We start from the raw sequence: 16,683 nt of genomic DNA on the forward strand, positions 1-16,683 counted from the left end.
GGTGCCTGCGGACTCAGGCAGACACGGTGGGCTGACTCAGCGGTCGGGCTCGGGCATGACATCATCCCCATCTATACTTGGCTCCTACGGGAAGCTGCACAAAACAAAGAAACAAGACACATCGATATTATACCAAAGTCCTTAATTTACATGCACGGCAAAAAGAAAACAAACAAAAAAAGAAACACATGCTAGGTATAGACAGGCCAGATCATGCTGCTCGTGCCAGAGATGAAACCTGAAAATGCCAAAGCCCCTGCGGGCACAAGCACAGGCGGAGTTATCAACACCGTGCAACTATGCAGACAACAAATGAAAAATCATACATAGGAGACTGAAACGAGTAGGCGCTGCCATTTCTCTCTCCCCTCAAACAACCGCACATGGCACCCGGGAAAAAAATGCTGCGACAATACCTTCTATTGAGCTGTCAGCTCGTCTAATTCTCCCTTCCAATTTACTCGCCCTTCAACCGGTCCTGGTGGACGGTGAAGGCATCCTCGAGGAATTCCTGCTCTTCCTTCAAGTGGACGGACTTGAGACCCGAGGCCACGGAGGCACTAGGGGAACGACCGGCGTAGAGAACGTGACGGCGGTTGTGGTGCTCCGTCGCGTTCAGCAGGGTCTCAATGCGGGGCTGGGCGTAGCTCCAGGCACCGGCGTTGAGGGGCTCCTCCTGGGCCCAGACGATGTTACGGGCGTTGGGGTAGCTGTCCAGGTTCTCCTTGAGCTGAGCCCAAGGGAAGGGGTGGAGCTGCTCGATGCGAGTGATGGCGGTGTTGCGGAGACCCTGGGCCTCACGGTGCTTCACAAGGGTGGCGTAGACCTGGCCAGAGCACAGGATAACCCGCTCGATCTTCTCAGGCTCGTCAATAGCCGTGCCGTGGGCCGGGTCAGGGATGATGCACTGGAAGTGAGAATCGCCGGTGAACTCCTCAATGGAAGAGCGGGCAATCGGGTGACGCAGGAGAGACTTGGAGAAGAAGATCACAAGGGCTGCGATAAACAGATTAGTCTGGTGCTTGGCAAATGGCGGGCAAATGGTACTTACGCTTGCGGAACTGGCGGTGAATCTGGCGACGCAGGATGTGGAACAGGTTGCCGGGGGTGGTCATGTAGGCAATCTGCATGTTGCAGTCCTGGTGCTGGCGGTCGAGCTTGTCGGCGGAGGGGTAGACACGAGGCTCCTCGTTGCAGAGCTGCAACCAACGCTCCATTCTGCCCGAAGAGTGCTCAGGACCCTGGCCATCATAACCGTGGGGCAGAGACACGACAAGACCGGATCGCTGGAACCACTTGGACTCGCCGGAAGCGATGAACTGATCGATGATACACTGAGCGTTGTTGGCGAAGTCACCGAACTGAGCCTCCCACATCACGAGCGCGTTGGGAGAGGTCAGAGAGTAACCGTACTCAAATCCAAGACTATCAAATCACCGAGTTAGTTTGCGTCCGCTTTGAGAGATGGAGCTGCGATAAAGATGACTTACGCTCCGAATTCACTGAGAGAGGAGTTGGAGATGACAAAGCTGCCCTGTCCGTCGCTGATGTTCTGCAAAGGAGTGTAGGTATTCTCGGTCTCCTGGTCGTGCAGGACGGCATGACGCTGGGAGAAGGTACCACGCTCAACATCCTGACCGGAGACACGGACGTGGTAGCCCTCGTTAACGAGGGAACCGAAGGCCAGAGCCTCGGCGGTGGCCCAGTCGATGTTCTTGCCCTCATCGACGGTCTTCTTGCGGTTCGACAAGATACGCTTGAGGTTGCGGTGCAGGGTGAAGCCCTCGGGAGCATCGCTGACCTTGCCGGCAACGTGCTGCAGCAGAGGAGACTCGACGCCGGTGGGGAGGTGAGGCAGGACCTCGGTGGCCAGCTCCTTGGGGGTCTTGAAGCCGTTCCAGGCGGAGGTCAGCCACTCCTTGCTGGTGGGCTGGTAGTCCTTGCTACGGTCGAAGCTGTCGTTGAGCATGCCCCAGACCCACTTCTTGTGCTCGTCGATGTCCTCCTTGGTGAAGGTACCCTCGGCGATCAGCTTCTCGACGTACTTCTCGAGCTGGAGCTTCTGCTCCGCAATGCGCTTGTACATCAAGGGCTGAGTAAACGAGGGCTGGTCGGTCTCGTTGTGACCCTGCTTACGGTAGCAGACGATGTCGATGACAACGTCGCGCTTGAACTCGGCACGCCAGTCGGCAGCGACCTGGCAGACGTAGTTGACGGCCTCGACGTCGTCGGCGTTGACGTGGAAGACGGGGGCATCGATGGACTTGGCGATGTCGGAGCAGTAAGGAGTGGACCGGGAGTAGCGGGGGTCGGTGGTGAAACCGATCTGGTTGTTCACGATGATGTGAATGGTACCGCCGGTGGAGTAGGCGGGCAGAGAGTGGAATCCCATGGTCTCGTACACGACACCCTGGGCGGCGAAGGCAGCATCACCGTGCAGCAAGACACCCATGGCAGTATTGAACTCCGTCTCGTCGTTGTTGTAGTGCTGGATGGAGCGGGCCTTACCGAGCACCACGGGGTCCTCGGCCTCCAGATGGGAGGGGTTGGCGACCAGAGACAGCTGGACACGCTTGCCGGAGGGCGTGGGACGCTCGAAGTTCATACCCAGGTGGTACTTGACATCACCGGAGCCCTCGTCGGAGGGCTCGGTCGAACCGGCAAACTCGCTGAAGATGGACTCGTTGGGCTTGCGAACGACGTTGGAGAGGACGTTCAGACGACCACGGTGAGGCATACCGATGACGATGTCCTTGATGCCGTAGTCGACACTGCGGTCGATCAGGGCCTTCATACCGGGCACCAGGGTTTCGCAACCCTCCAGACCGAAACGCTTGTCGTTGGGGAACTTGGTGGCCAGGAAGGACTCGAAGCTGTGACTCCAGATCAAGCGGTCCAGGATGCGGCGCTTGTCGTCGACCGAGTACTTGTAGGGTTCGGGGATCTCGAAGCGGTCGCGGATCCAGTCGCAGGGCTTGCGGTCGGGGATGTGGATGTACTCCACGCCGTACGAGCCGCAGTAGATCTTCTCGCAGGTGGCGATGATCTCACGCAGCGACATCTTCTTGCGCTCCTCGGTGGCAAACCGCGGCAGGATACCGGGTCCGAGGGTGAACTCCTCGTCCAGATCGCGCTCGGTGAAGCCGTAGTGGTCGAGCTCGAGCTCCTTGGGCTTGTTGTAGCCAAACGCCTCGGCCTCGCCACGGATGCCCAGGGGGTCGATCTTGGCCTTGTGGTGGCCACGAGCCTGGTAGGCGCGGACCAGCAGCTGGACCTTCAGATGATTCGTCACGTCGGTGGCGGGACCGAGGGAGAGGCCAGCGCCCGGCATTTCTTGAGGGACACCGCCAGTCGGGGTGGGCACGAGAGTCGGAGGGGGCTGGAAGGCCTGGGTCACGGGCATGTTGCCGTCTTCCATGTTCTTGAAATACGTTTGCCACGAGATGTGCACGCTGGACGGGTCTTTCTTCCACGCCATGTACATTTCATCGATATAGTTGGCGGTGTTCCCCGACAGGAAGGAATCGTTGGGGTCCTGGGACGAAACAACGCGTTCGCGCCGGAGAGGTTAGTCGATGCCGATTTCGCGCCAGAGGCCCGGGGAAGGCCTTCGCGGCCCTGCCGATCAGAGGTGTGTAGAGCTTACCACGCCCGCCGCGGAGGCAGCATATCTCTTGCCATTGGACAGACGGTCAACAACGGCGAGAGGTCGTCTCGCAGTCACGCCGAATTTTGAGCTCTGGCTGGAAGCGGGTCTGACGGTCGAAGCAAGAGAGAAGGGTCGTCGGCAGGCAGAGCAAGCGGCTCCGCGCAGCACACCACTGTTGGTGGCCTTAACGGCTGTAGTACGAAGCATTGCGGGGATTTTTTTTCCGGTCCTCGAGGGAGCTCAGGAAAAGTTCAAGCAAGATGCTGCGAAACGCGAATTTCGGCCTTTTTTAAAGCAGGAAAAAAAAAAAAAAAAAAAGCGCCCGATCAACCGTGAGGTCTAAAAAGACGGACAATAAAAAAGAAATATAATCTCAGCTGATCGCTGTAATCTAAGACACCTAAACACGTCAGAAGTTAAAAGACTGGTCAATCGACTGGCGGGTGCTGGCTGCAGATGCCGAGATTTCAGGCGGACTAAAGGAAGGATGGGAAGACGCACGATGTGTAACCTATGGGAAAGGAAGGAACAAACACAGGTGTCGACTAGTATTGCCGTAGCACCTGCACAGAAACGGGACTCATCAGAGTGCGCGAGCACACTGGACCGGTAGAAGGTAGAGCGGAGAGAAGAGGACGAGGGAGAGGGTGCAAGAGAACCCGAGGTGTTGAAGTTGAAACAGGAGAGAAGGACAGCGAGAACAGGATGAGAGCGAGAGGTTTGCCGAGATCTACCGCTATGACGGGGGGCTGTGGCTGGGCCGCAGCCACACCTGCTGACTCAGCGCCGTCGCTGCCGGGCGGCAGGACGGAGCGCTCCGGACTGGCCGAATAATGCCTCACTTGCGCCCGGGCACAGCGCCGGCTGCCTGCAAGCGGCCGCACCGCCACAGCCGGTTATGCGAAATTCCCGCGGCGGGTTTTTGCGGATGCATCGGGCCAATCACCAGTTTGGATTATGTTTACCGCCAGTGCCTTAGGTAATTCTTACCTAACTCATACCTACTTCCCTCAAGGCCTATAGGCCCAGCAATGAGATCACTTCCGGAGCAACGATGCCTGAACACTGCATTGAAAACACATCTCTAGGGAATCAAAAACCACAATCACGAGGAAAACACACTGTCTTGCCTCCCGGAATTTGCTCAAACAAGCGGCGTCAACTCATTATATCGTATCAATCAGATGGTACAGATCACGGGCTTCTCCTATGGCACGAGAGAAGAGATAAAACATTAAGCAGAAGAATGGGCGGATATCAAGTAAACACAACACGTAAAAGACAACAGATAGAAGAAACAAAGTGCCCTGTATATATATATATATCAATGTGTATATTTACACCCCCCTGATCAACTCTCCCCGGGGTTTCTATGGAGCGAGGGGGTGTGACGGTCCCGTTCCTAGGTAAATGCGCCCTTGGAGGATTCCCGGATAGGTGACTCGGTTGCGCTGGAGCCACCGAACAGGTCCGGAGGGGCATTGTAGACGGTGGGACTCACGTCCGAAAGTCCGGTGAAGCTGGCGCGATTCGACGCGGTCTGGAGATTGGGAGGAGGGCTTCCGCTGCTGCTGCGCAAGCTGCCGTTGCTGCCTCCCCAGGCTCCCCGACGGAGTCGCATGAGCGCACTGAGGGAGATCTCGTCCTCGAGATTTCCGAGATCGACCAGTTGGGCCAGCCCGGGGCTGAGAGGGTTCGAGTGCGCGGCTCCGTGGGCGGAGACAGATATCATGGAATTGCGCGTACTTCCGAGCTCGCTGCGCTCGGTGATAGGCGTCAGGCTAGGTTCCCGGAATTTTCCCCGGCTGCTGAAGCTGCGAGTGATTCCTTCGACACCACGAGGTCCGAAATATCCACCGTTGGTCAGCTCTCCGTTGCCATGGGCCTGCGCGTAGAACCCAAACTCTTGCCCGTAGAATCCTTCGTCGTCATTTTCTAGGGCCTCTGCATTGGCGGCGGCGATGATCGGGTCGTCGTAGAAGGACGCATCGTTATCATCATAATCAAAGTCTTCGAACCCCTGCTCGAAACTGACCATGTCGACCGACTGATTGAAGTGGCTGTCGTCCGACACAAGACCTGGTTGGGGACTCATCGGCTGGTCCACATCTTCCTGGTTCAACGACCGCTCGCTCACGCTCACATTACGGTCGAACCGGTCGTCGGCGGTTGTTTGGTGGGCCGCTTTTGCTAGCGCGTTATGTAGAGCTTCAAGATTGTGCTCGGACAGCACACCCCCTTGGGATTTGGCCGATCCCGCATTTTGCACATCCTGCGGGACATGAGAGTACTTCCGGGAGCCCGGCTGGTACTCACTAGCCATACTGGGAACATGTTTAAGCCCGCCATTCGGGCCCGTTTCCAGACTGAGATCATTAAGAGATGACAGTGCATCTTTTAAATCATCCTTTTTCTCCGGCTCCTGCTGAGAGGCCGCAGCGGCGCGTTCGGAAGTCCGCTTTCGGTCATAGAGGTGACTTGTTTCGTCGTCGAAGATCGATTCATCGAATCCCTCGCCTCCAACGTCAGCCGTGAGATCACCAAATTCTCCGTCATCAAAGTAAAGATCGTCGTCATCATCAAGGAACTGAGTCGCATTCGGAGGAGGCTTCGTTGGTATCTGCGGCACCTGTGCCGGAGACTTCGACGGCTGGAGCGGCGGCGGAATCTCGACCGGTTCTTCCGACGACGCCGAAAGACCCGCGGTGAGATCCTCGCTGTCGTTCAATTCCGGCGCAGGAGCTGGATCGCTTTGCCCTTGCGTGGTAGTTGGTAAACTTGGGGTATTCGGGCTGATGGGACTTGCAATAACTGGAGACAGGCCAGGGGCGAGCCAAGACTTGTTCAGGATATCGCCAGGGCCCGAGAAGCCACTGAACTGGTCGTCCTCGTCTGCATCGACGTTTACACCCGGGATCTTCTCTTCCAAATCGTCCAGGTCATCCAAGAGCTCGTTGTCATAGTCGTCCTCCCCGTCACTGAATTCCGGGTCTTCCAACCGAGCCTTCGCTCTTCGCGCAGCCTCCTTCTCCTTGTGCTTTTCCTCCAGGAGCTTCTCTTGCGTTGAGGACTCGACGCCGTTCATATCGAAACTGAACCGGGAGGCATTGCTTTTGAGGTGCTTGGGTAGGCCCGATGGCTGATGGGGCACAAACTCGATCGTGTCCGAATCTTGCGGGACATCTGCGGGCTCGCTGCTCGGCGGCGGTTGCGGGCTTTCTCTCGGTGGAGGGCCATCGGGCTTTTCGTCTTGCTCCGGTAGCTTGGTGGGTAAATTCCGGGCAAAGACGGGAAGAGACTGCGCGTCATTATCGCGAGGGGGCGGGTTCGTCAGTAATGAAGATTGGAGGTAGCCCTTGTTCTCAACCTGCAGCGCTCGCTGATCATCCTCGAAATGCTCCTTGAAGGCCGGCGAATATTCACTGTGCCGTTTGTTCTGCTCGCTGGTCGGCACGATCTGATCGCTAACATGTCTCTGGGTCCCGTTCGTGGGCCGGGGTTGATCGCTCGAGTTGCGGCTCGTGGCTTCGCGCAGAAGCACGGGTGCAGCTGATACGTTTCGACGGGGTCGAGGGGCAGAGAAGTCGTGGACGATGCTTCCGCGGATTCGAGGATCGTAGTCGTCGGGAATGGCTGGCACGAGATTGCGAGCCCCAATTTTCACGTCCTCCGTCCGCGACGTGGCAATCTGAGACGAGCGCCTGCGGGCCAAAAGAGACATGGGGTTCAATAGGTGTAGTCTGGTCTTCCCGGATTTGTGGTGGTTGGTCTGATCCGCCGGGACATCTCGGTCGATTTGACGTCGATGGCTTGCGGTCTCGAATCGGCTCTCCTTCTGCAACGCGGCTGTTTTCTCCGCCGGCGAGTCATCGGGAGAGGCTCTCAGTCGGAAAGGGCTTGAATGGGCGATTCCGGGGGTCGACAAGCGTTTCGACTGGTTATCGGAGGACGGCGTGTGATTCAAAAACCCCTTGCCAAATGATCGTCGGAACGGCGAGTTCGGTTTGGACGACTCGCTATCGGCGTATTCAGGACGCGGGGCCGTGACAGACGGCTGCGAGGAGTTCGATTGAGAGGTAATGGAGGGGTCTCGATCGCATTCTTCCGGGCTCGAGTGAGGTCGAACGTTATTTTCCGAGGCGGCGGACGGCACGGCCAGGTTGGTCGACGAAGACGAGGGCGCATTGACGCTGGTCGCGGAGACGGCGACGTTCGTCTTGCCCGCGTCGAAGTCGGGCAGAAAGTCGCCCCAGCCCTGGGGACTCGAGCCATCGGCCGTAGCAGACGAGGTCCCGAACGTCGTCGGCAGAGCAGCAGTGTTGGGGATGACCGGCAGCTGCGGCGGATTGCTGGCGCTTCTCGTCGACGAGGCGATGGGCGGCGTGGGCTGGGCGGACGAGACAGGAGACGCACTCGATCGGCGATGGTCGCGACGCCAGTAGGAGAAAACGGTGGAGGGGGGCATGGTGAGTTCAGCGCTCCAAAGCACACAGGGTGCTTGTATCCGAGCGAACGCTCCGTTTAGACGACGCAAAAATGGGCCATGGTGTGCGCGCGCAATCGAAGGTGTTGCGGAGGCGCCAGATTAATTGCAGGCGTGGGGCAGCGTGTCTCAGCCGGCAGAAAGGCGGTGCGATAAGAATAGCAGCAGGGCAAATTAATTGGACGGGGCTGGTGAAACCCTGAAGTCCTGCCCGATCATGAAATCCAGAATCCAGATGCACGGAGGAAATAAGAGCAGGGGGAAAAGGGAGTTTATCCAGGAACGGCCAAGAATGTCGGTTTTGCTGTCATTCCTCGACGTTTCCGCATGCGGCCCCGTTCAGACAGCGGCATTTCCACGCCTGTCGTGCAACGTCCGTCATAAGAGTGATATAATGATATAAGTAGTTAACTCCAATCCAAAAAGTGCTTCCTGGGCTTTACTGTACAATGCAGGATAATTCGCTAATCTACACACAAAGACCTATGCTGCCGACCATCCAGATCATGCTAATGATGACGATAATAAAAACGAAAACAAGAAAGAGACACTTATAAGCAGCACCAAATAATAGGGAAAAAGAGAAAGAAAAAGAAAGGAAAGGAAAGATATAGTAGTATCGATCAAACGCGCTCAAAGACACACACATTATAAAACGAAATCAGAATAGGGAGGGGAATGAGACGAGAGAAGCTATACAATGCTCTGTCTCCAGCGATCGATCACCTCGCGCTGACCGGGATCAATCACCGACGGGACGGCCCTCTGATGGTAGCTCTGCGGCACGGCATAGCTCATATGGCCCATGCCGAGCACCGCGTCGGAGTAGAAGGTGTTCGGATGCGCTAACCCGGGTCCAAAGGAGTCGGTCCTGGCGGCTCCTGGATGGTACGATGCACGCCCGGGCATCCCGACCCTCGTCGGGAGTTGTTGCATCGACATCCGAGTATCGAGGCGACGCTGAGGACCGCCGGGCCCCTGGGGTGCTGCGGCCTCGTTGTTGAACGAAGGACGGACCACGGCGGCCGGTCGCCGCGCGTGGAGGATGTCCGCCATGCTTCGGCGGTATCGGGGGATCTTGAGGGTCGAATTATTGGCCTCGGCCTCCTTCTGCAGTCGAGCGCGCCGCTGTGCCAGTGTCTCGTCTTCGGGAGCGACCTCCTTGGGCTTGTCATCGTCGCCCTGCAGGTGGCTGAGCTCCGCCAGGATTTCCGTGGCGAATTCACTCTCGACCGCGGTGCTGGCGCGGTTGTTCCCCTTCAGCCGGGCGATGCGCTGCGCGAGGGTTTCTCCCTCGTCGCCGCTCTCGGGCTCCGCGGCTTCTGCGGGAGCCGGAGCATGTTGCGAGTACATCGTCGTCGGGCGCCGGTCAGGGGTGCGAGGCGGAGGGGGTGGCGCTTCTCCTCGCAGTCTTGCGCGGCGGTGACTCAAGGGTTCCCCTTCCTCCATCTCTCGTTTCTCCATCAGACCCAACGGGCGTTGCTCGTCGGCCGGATTCGTCTTGTCCGGGAAGAGCATGCCCAGCGGCACGTCGTCATCCTCTTCGTCCTCGGCATGCTGAGCATCTGTGCCCTCCCAGGCCAAGGTGATCGGCCGTTGTCGCCTATGCTCACTCTGCTTTTGAGCCACGGCATCCATCTGTAGAAGAGTGGAATGCATGGCATCGGCGGCGGCCGTGCGTTGCCGGTTCCGCAGTTGATGCTTCCTCTGCTCCAGCTCTGCCAGCAGAGTCGTGGGAGGACCGGTGAACGGGACTTCCGGCTCGTTACCCTCCTCCTCATCGCCCCTGGGATGCTCTCCATCTTCTTCGCGCCCGTCACGAGAACCTTCGCGTAACGACGTGCCTTCGTGAATGTTCGCCGCCTCCGCTTCCGTCTGCAGATAAGGCTGGCGTGATGCGAGTGAGTTGGCCCGCGTGTCGGAGTCGGACTGCTGGTGGACCAGCAGGGTACTTCGGGAGGGGTTTTTCTTGCGTAACGTCTTGGGTTTGGAGCTTCCATAGACCTCTCGGCCCAGGTGGCCGGCATACGGATGATCCGTGAAGGCTGTCACCGGGGCGTGTGCCGAGGCATCGAGAATACTGTCGAGCGTCTCGACGGCGGAATCTTTCTTGACGTCGATATCGAGCGACGCGGCCGGCGGCTCGAAAAAGACACTGGCACGAAGCTGGGGCGGCAGGTCTTTCAACTGCTTCTCGGGCTTCGCATCGCCTCCATCCGTAGCCGCCAGCCAGGGCGCCGACTTTCGATTCTCCGAGGGCACCGATCCCAGCAGTTGCGTGCGACGCTTCTCCCGGTCGGCATTGGGTCGTTGGGACAGACGAGGGGGCAGGTTCAACATCCTGGGAACCGGAGCAGGGTAATACACCATGTCCTCACCATTCCGGGGCTCCTTGTGGGACTCGGAGTTTCTGGCCAGTGGTGGCCTCGTCAAGGACACCTGTCGCGCCAGGTCATGGGCCTTATCATGTGGCACGTAGTGCACCCCGTCGAAGTCCCCAAACAATACCCCAGCCTGTTGATACGTGTCGGTCGAAGCCGCCGTGGCTGGACGTTCGATCTCGTCCGGGGGCGGATGGTCGTACTGGTCTTCATGATGATAATTGAAGTCGAGGTCGACATGGCTAAATTGCTGGTGAGCAGGGGGCGGCGGCGGCGGCAGGATGGGCTCGACGGGGTCGCGATTCGAATGGTAGTAGCGTTCCTCGGGACCATGCTCAGACACCTGCGCCAGACGCGAGGCGGATTGAATTGACCCCTGACGGGAGGACATGTTGGCTCTGACGGGCACGCCGTCGGCCGCGGTAGCGTTGGAGGCGGAACTGGACGAGCGTTTCTTCTGCTCGCGGTTCATGCGGCGAATTTCACTTCCGATATCCGCGGAGCTGGAGCTGAGACGTTCGGCACTCCTTTCCAGGCGCTCTACATTATTGAGGTAAGCACCTTGGAGCGATTCCAGGCCGGGGGTCGGATGGGAGAGAGGGACGGGGATGTCGGTGACCGGGGTCCGCAGGGGCGGTTCAGGGGAGCCGGCGTGGGCAGCGGGCGACGTAGTAGTCGTGGTAGCGGTGGCCGTAGTGCCAACGGTGGTGTTCAGCGGAGGCACGCGACGGAGACTATCGGACCTCCGGGGCGCTGAAGGATCGACGGCCTCGTAGTCGTCGTCCTCGACCATATCGTAGCTGGTGGAGGTCATGGATCGGATCATCGAACCTAAACTGGGGATGTTCGAGTCTTCGGCATTTTTCGCCGGTCGCAGGTACGAGCCTCCCCCGACGTGGTCGGCATCCAGAGGCAGTTGTTGGAACGATCGGCGACGGGGCGAGGGACTGCGAGAGGCATCAGAGTCGCTGGCGTGAAAGGTCGCATCCTGATCGGCTTGAGAGACGGCGTTGTACGCCATGTTGGGTTCCTTTTCAATCACGGGCTGGGGCAAGCAACGTGCGGTCAAGATCCATCCAGAGAGAGAAATAAAATCGGGACAGTGTCGGATCGGGTGGTGGAGACGCAACTAGCGACAGGGACGAGAGAGCCGAAGACGACGGCGGCGGAGCATGCGAGGGTCAGGAAGAGAGAGGAAGGGATGGAGGGAGCAAGGGAGGAAAGCAGGGAACGAAAGGAAGAGAAAAAAGGCGAGGGAACGACGGGGAAAGAGGAAAACGGACGAGAGAGAGTGAGATAGAGACCGAAGGAAGGGAATTAATTTCCTGGCGTTGTTTGATTCCGTGGATTTTCTATATTTGGAATTTGGGGAAACCCGCAGCCGCCACCGTTTGCCAACTTCTTTTGCTTCTCCTTCTCTCTCTCTCTCTCACGACCGAGTCTGACGCTCCCTCCGAGGACTGTCCTCGTGCGTCATTTCCTTTCCCGGCCTCTCAGGAACTGCGCAAAACAAGGCACACCAGCCTGGCACTGGGTCGGCGGGCACGTCCAGAGCCATGATAGGCCGGCAGACCAGTCTAAGGATTCTTCCCAGTTGGAATCCACCGGGTCGAGGGATGCAGGAGAAAAGGAGGGCAGACAGGGGTCCGGACTCCGGGGATCTACCGAATATCTACGCAGGAGGAATCTGGCTGTGATCGAAGCCGATCAGTCAGAATTACTCCGCTGGACGTAGAAAAAGATAGCCAGAAACGGCCAAAAACGAAGCGCGACCCCGAAGGGATGGGATAACTTCCAAGAAGGATTAGTCTTACGTCTTAAACTCGACCACCTTTCCCCGGATCAATCATATTCCCAACTATTGGGATCATAGCCATTCGGCAACAGGATGCTATTATTCTGTGGTGGAGCCGAGTCGAGACTCTTTCGGAATGAACTCTCGTGCCTTCCAGACTTCCTCGAAGAAGTATAAGTCTAGCTAGTTACTAGTAGCTACATTCCTGGCCGCCGAACGAGCTTATCCCCTCGTGGCGACGGGCTGGAATTCCGGTCTGAGCCCAACGGTGATCCGTTTGATTGGAGGATACCAATGTAGTCCCTTAGGTAGGCTACCCTAGGTACCTATCTAGTAGGTCCCTTATCTCAAGAGAGATCGCGTGAGATTGGTAGGAGAGGAGTGCCCTATGCACAGTATGCCGATAAAACATGTCTAACTCGATCTAATTGAAACCTCATATCTGCCTCTCTCTCGCTGGGCGCTCTCCAATCAGAATCATCCCGAGGTATCACAACTCCAAGGAGTCTAATCTTCCTGTCTCCCTCGATCAGTCCCCATCCGCCATGCGCACTCGCTGTCTCTGCGCCGTCCCCGATCCGGACGCCGACGCCGAACCACTGGCCGCCGCCGCAACAGCCTCGCCCTCCAACCGTCGTCGCAGATCCTCGTATTCACCACTGCTGCCCCCGCGGCCATTACTTCGCGGGATGCGTCGAGTCTCTCGCTCGCCCACCATCCACGCCGGCACCCGCCAGGCGCCGCCCGCCGACAACCCCGGCAGGATCTCCATGCGCCACGCCAGCCCCACGCCCCACCCCAGCATCGCCGGCAGCAGCATCCCCGGGAACTGCGACAGCGCCAACTGCGCCCCGATCAGGTAGGTCGTGGACTTGTCCGAGAGGAGCACGGTGAGGGATTTGCCCGCCGGAGACGTCGCGTCCGAGGCGGAGGATGGGGCGGAAGTCGACGTGGAGATGCGGTATCGGACGGTGTGCGGGATCGAGGCGTGGTATTGCGCCAACAGGGCGAAGAGCGAGGCGGTCGGTCCGGAGGGGAGGTAGCCGATCGTGTTGAGGGAGAGAGGGCGCACGAGGAGGGCGAGGAGGATCGGTGGGAGGATGGTGGTGTAGGGCAGGGTGGAGAGGAGGAAGGTCTAGTAGACACGATTCACGTTAGCCGGGTCTGTTTCCTGTCTCCAAAAAAGAGGAGAAGTAAGAAGAGGGGGGTAGATACCGCCATCTTCCTCTTTCCCCAGGCGCGCTCGACGACTCGGCAATGGTAGACGATCATGGCGGCGAACAGGGCCTCCGTGGAGTTGGCAAATCCGGCGACCTGCCAGATCAGGATGCGCCAGTACTGCCCGTAAGGGCGCAGATGTGGGGAGACATGGATGCTGGACAGGTGCTTGAGGTCGAGGATGGAGAGGAGGACGGAGGCGGCGATGGTGTAGATGAGGAGCAGCTTGGTGATCGGGGCGTTGGTGAGGCCGGATGTGAGCATCCTTCTTGGTCTTCGAATTTCTTTGGGTGTGCTCTGGAGGCCTGGCGTCTATCTGGGTGGACTGGTTGGAGAAGAGGGTCGAGAGGCGATGCGATAAGGAGCAAAGCGGCGAGGGAGTCGATCGAACACGTCGCGTGAAGGGCGGGCCGAGGTCGGTGGGGAAGTTCCCTGGACTGGGGGATTAATATTGGCCTGCTCTCGGCATGCCGACCAGTACTTCTATTATAGGTATAATACGTACTACTCGCCAATAATCAGATTCGGATTGCTTCTTCGCAAGCTCTATGGTACAGTACATGGTTTCTAACGACTCCTTTTATGTGGTCGGGGGCATCTCTTTCATTTCCTCCGCATACGCCGCGTGATATCGTGTCAACGCCGTCTCCAATGCCTGGATCGTGGGCCCCAGCAGCCGATTGACTGCCTTCTCTCCCCCCGGCACTCCCGCCAGATTCAGTCGGATTTTCCTTCCCGTGGCGTCGAGCACTTCGCGTGCATGTCGCTTGAGTCGATCCACCTCCACCTGGCGCTCGGCCTCCGCATCCTGCGCCACCGACTTGATGCGCGCCTGGGCCCGATTCAGCGATTCCACCAGCGACGCGACTTCGCCGGCACGGTCCGAATTTCCCGACAGGAATGCCTGCCAGTACTGATGTAAGAACTCCGTCGTCGTGGCATGCGTCAGGATCAGGCGGTCGTAGAGGTTGGAGGACAGGCCGTAGGTGTCGGTGGTGGACGAGACGTCCGTCTGCGCGCGACGATCGCGAATCGCGTCCAGGATCTGGGTCGACGCCCGTTGTAAATTCGCACGCGAGCCGACGTGCCGACGTTGCTTCTTCTCGTCATCGTCGCTGTCCTCGTCCGGCTCGACCAGCTTTCCCAGTGGAGCTGTCCCGTTCTCGGGCAGGTTGTGCTCGACCTCGACGCGCAAGTCACGCAGGATCTTTTCCGGGTCTTGCTTGGCAAAAAGGCGGCTTTGTTCGTCTTCGGTGACCTTGGACTTGGAGGAGAAGAATCGGCTCTGGTCCCGGATGTTCAGTAATATACGATTCTGCTGTTCGTCGCCACGAAGATCTCGTAGCTGCAGCTCATTGTACGTTTCCTCGTCCATGCCAATTGGGGCGTGCGGGTCACGATCGGCCGGCGCCACATTCGCCATGATCTTTTCGCTGAGACTGTTCAGCGAGCGAATGATGGGCACCTTGTCCGCCCCAGACGGTCTCATGTCCAGGTCCGGCCGGTTTCCTCGGCGTTGACTGTTGTTCAACTCGTTTCCTTCCAAATCAAGAAAATTGGGCACGTGTGCTTCGCGCGACACATTTCCATATTCATCGGCTTTGAGGTATTTATCGAGAACAAGGTCGGTGGGGTCGTTCTCCGAGATGCGCTCCCCTCGCATTTTTTTGAACAAACGACTCTGGAAAAAGCGAGACCAAAACTGCTGCTCGCTAAGCTTCGGTACATTCTCGTCGTAGACACGCTTGATGAGGGGATGCTGCGAGAAGATCAACTGGATTTGCTCCTTGCTAATATTCATCTTCGATACGTTATCCTCCACTCGCGGTTTCAACGTCGACAGCACATTATAGGAGCCTCGTGTTTGCGCTCTCTCGATGGCGTGAGCCCGTAAAAGATGAACACGCGTAGACCAGAACTGGGACATGAACTGCGGAGTGGTCATCGTATCGGGTTTCGTGGTAAGCGACTCCATCAGCATGCGCTTCAAGTTGAGGTCCGCATTAAGTAGGGCCTGCTGTAGTTCCACATCCGCTTTGAGCTTTTTGTCGTCATCCCACATATTCCTCCCCGAGCCCGTCGACGACACTGCATTCGCGATTGCCATGGCCGCCGACATGCCTTCGCCGCTCCCCGCTGCCGGCGCTGGGCTGGCATGGCCAGCTTTAGCTGCTTGAATGGCGGAACTAAGAGCATCTTTGATGGCATCCGCTTCCGGGCGCGCGTTGGCCCCGGCCGTGAAGGAGAAAACGTATTGCTCGGGGGAGCCGGCGGATGCGTTGGGAGGCTGGACGAATATCTTCAGCATCACCTTGGGGTTGCTGGCGGGTGTTTGCTGCAAATCTACAATTTCTCGCGTCAGCACGACTGTGAAATCCCATTTATACCCCGCTGCTCGAAGCAAGAGAGCTGAGGATTCTTCACACTCCCCCTCACCCAGGGTCCCGTCTTGGGAGGATCTCAAAAGCTGAAATGGAAAAGATCTTGATACGCACTTGTGATTTGAGCCACGGGTAACGTGATAGTTCCCGATGCACCACCAGCCGCCGGGATCCAAGAGACCGACTGGCGATCCTGCGACATGGTCAGGGTGCCATCTTTCTTCTTGTATGCCGCCGACCCGCTCGGAGGTGCCATCGTCTTGGAACTCGACAGCGTCCAAGGTCCTGGGCGGCGTGTAGGGATCCACCCATCGGGGAAATAGAATCCCAGCGGAGTTTCCGACAGTTGCGGAAGGTCCAAAAGCCTTCAAGCTGGTCGACGAGGTCGTGGCAACTGAAGGAGCGGAGAGAGAAAGAGACAAAGACAGCCATTGAGGCTCCGAATCCGAAGCTTTCTTGGGATTAGCGCAGGGCACGTGACCCGCCCGGTCATGCCGTTCGGAGCCCTAATTACCCAGAACGTACTCTCTGGGGTCCTCGCGCTTTCTCATCCGTCACCGTCTTACTGGAACCTCGAGAGGATGGATTTGAAATTAAATTAAAATTCCCATTGGGCCTGTTCCTGTCATAAACCTAACGAGCCTAACTCCAGAGTCGAAACCATCAATGCACACCTTGTTTTTGCACCAAACCATCTTTCTGACTGGGACATGGACAAGATGGAAAGCAAGTGAAATCAAGAACAGAACAGAAAGAACGAGACAATGCGAAAAACA

The 16,683-nt window shown here is 57.9% G+C and overlaps 5 protein-coding genes across 5 annotated transcripts; all 5 read right to left on the reverse strand.

Annotated features, from left to right (window-relative positions):
• Positions 1-104: 104 nt before the first annotated feature.
• kgd1 (alpha-ketoglutarate dehydrogenase KGD1) lies at positions 105-4,239 on the reverse strand. Its single transcript, XM_024848304.1, has 4 exons — positions 3,647-4,239; positions 1,491-3,535; positions 1,052-1,425; positions 105-996 (listed from the first exon to the last, which is right to left on the reverse strand). The coding sequence occupies exons 1-4, from the start codon at positions 3,854-3,856 to the stop codon at positions 458-460; spliced, it is 3,168 nt and encodes a 1,055-aa protein (XP_024710393.1). The 5' UTR covers positions 3,857-4,239; the 3' UTR covers positions 105-457.
• A 463-nt stretch (positions 4,240-4,702) lies between these two features.
• Positions 4,703-8,354, reverse strand: P170DRAFT_432630 (uncharacterized protein). Its single transcript, XM_024848305.1, has one exon. It carries the CDS (start codon positions 8,112-8,114, stop codon positions 5,052-5,054), a length of 3,063 nt encoding a protein of 1,020 aa, XP_024710394.1. The 5' UTR covers positions 8,115-8,354; the 3' UTR covers positions 4,703-5,051.
• A 180-nt stretch (positions 8,355-8,534) lies between these two features.
• P170DRAFT_432631 (uncharacterized protein) lies at positions 8,535-11,854 on the reverse strand. The gene has a single exon (XM_024848306.1). It carries the CDS (start codon positions 11,532-11,534, stop codon positions 8,826-8,828), a length of 2,709 nt encoding a protein of 902 aa, XP_024710395.1. The 5' UTR covers positions 11,535-11,854; the 3' UTR covers positions 8,535-8,825.
• A 610-nt stretch (positions 11,855-12,464) lies between these two features.
• dscB lies at positions 12,465-13,924 on the reverse strand. Its single transcript, XM_024854318.1, has 2 exons — positions 13,524-13,924; positions 12,465-13,443 (listed from the first exon to the last, which is right to left on the reverse strand). Exons 1-2 carry the CDS (start codon positions 13,788-13,790, stop codon positions 12,838-12,840), a joined length of 873 nt encoding a protein of 290 aa, XP_024710396.1. The 5' UTR covers positions 13,791-13,924; the 3' UTR covers positions 12,465-12,837.
• A 109-nt stretch (positions 13,925-14,033) lies between these two features.
• On the reverse strand, positions 14,034-16,322 carry P170DRAFT_398978 (TFIIH subunit TFB1 family protein). The gene is made up of 2 exons (XM_024846257.1): positions 16,022-16,322; positions 14,034-15,869 (listed from the first exon to the last, which is right to left on the reverse strand). Exons 1-2 carry the CDS (start codon positions 16,161-16,163, stop codon positions 14,107-14,109), a joined length of 1,905 nt encoding a protein of 634 aa, XP_024710397.1. The 5' UTR covers positions 16,164-16,322; the 3' UTR covers positions 14,034-14,106.
• Positions 16,323-16,683: the final 361 nt, after the last annotated feature.

This window comes from Aspergillus steynii (genome assembly GCF_002849105.1).
Source record: "Aspergillus steynii IBT 23096 chromosome Unknown P170scaffold_1, whole genome shotgun sequence".
NCBI lineage: Eukaryota > Fungi > Ascomycota > Eurotiomycetes > Eurotiales > Aspergillaceae > Aspergillus > Aspergillus steynii.

Bases quoted from the DNA above. Each gene is read 5' to 3' on its own strand.
- P170DRAFT_432631 (XM_024848306.1), bottom strand. From the start codon at position 11,534: ATGGCGTACAACGCCGTCTCTCAAGCCGATCAGGATGCGACCTTTCAC.
- P170DRAFT_432630 (XM_024848305.1), bottom strand. From the start codon at position 8,114: ATGCCCCCCTCCACCGTTTTCTCCTACTGGCGTCGCGACCATCGCCGA.
- P170DRAFT_398978 (XM_024846257.1), bottom strand. From the start codon at position 16,163: ATGGCACCTCCGAGCGGGTCGGCGGCATACAAGAAGAAAGATGGCACC. The intron at 15,870-16,021 runs GTGCGTATCAAG...GAGAAATTGTAG, and splicing joins ACCCGTGGCTCAAATCACAA to ATTTGCAGCAAACACCCGCC.
- kgd1 (XM_024848304.1), bottom strand. From the start codon at position 3,856: ATGCTTCGTACTACAGCCGTTAAGGCCACCAACAGTGGTGTGCTGCGC. The intron at 3,536-3,646 runs GTAAGCTCTACA...GTTTCGTCCCAG, and splicing joins CTGCCTCCGCGGCGGGCGTG to GACCCCAACGATTCCTTCCT. The intron at 997-1,051 runs GTAAGTACCATT...TGTTTATCGCAG, and splicing joins TCACCGCCAGTTCCGCAAGC to CCCTTGTGATCTTCTTCTCC.
- dscB (XM_024854318.1), bottom strand. From the start codon at position 13,790: ATGCTCACATCCGGCCTCACCAACGCCCCGATCACCAAGCTGCTCCTC. The intron at 13,444-13,523 runs GTATCTACCCCC...CGTGTCTACTAG, and splicing joins GGGGAAAGAGGAAGATGGCG to ACCTTCCTCCTCTCCACCCT.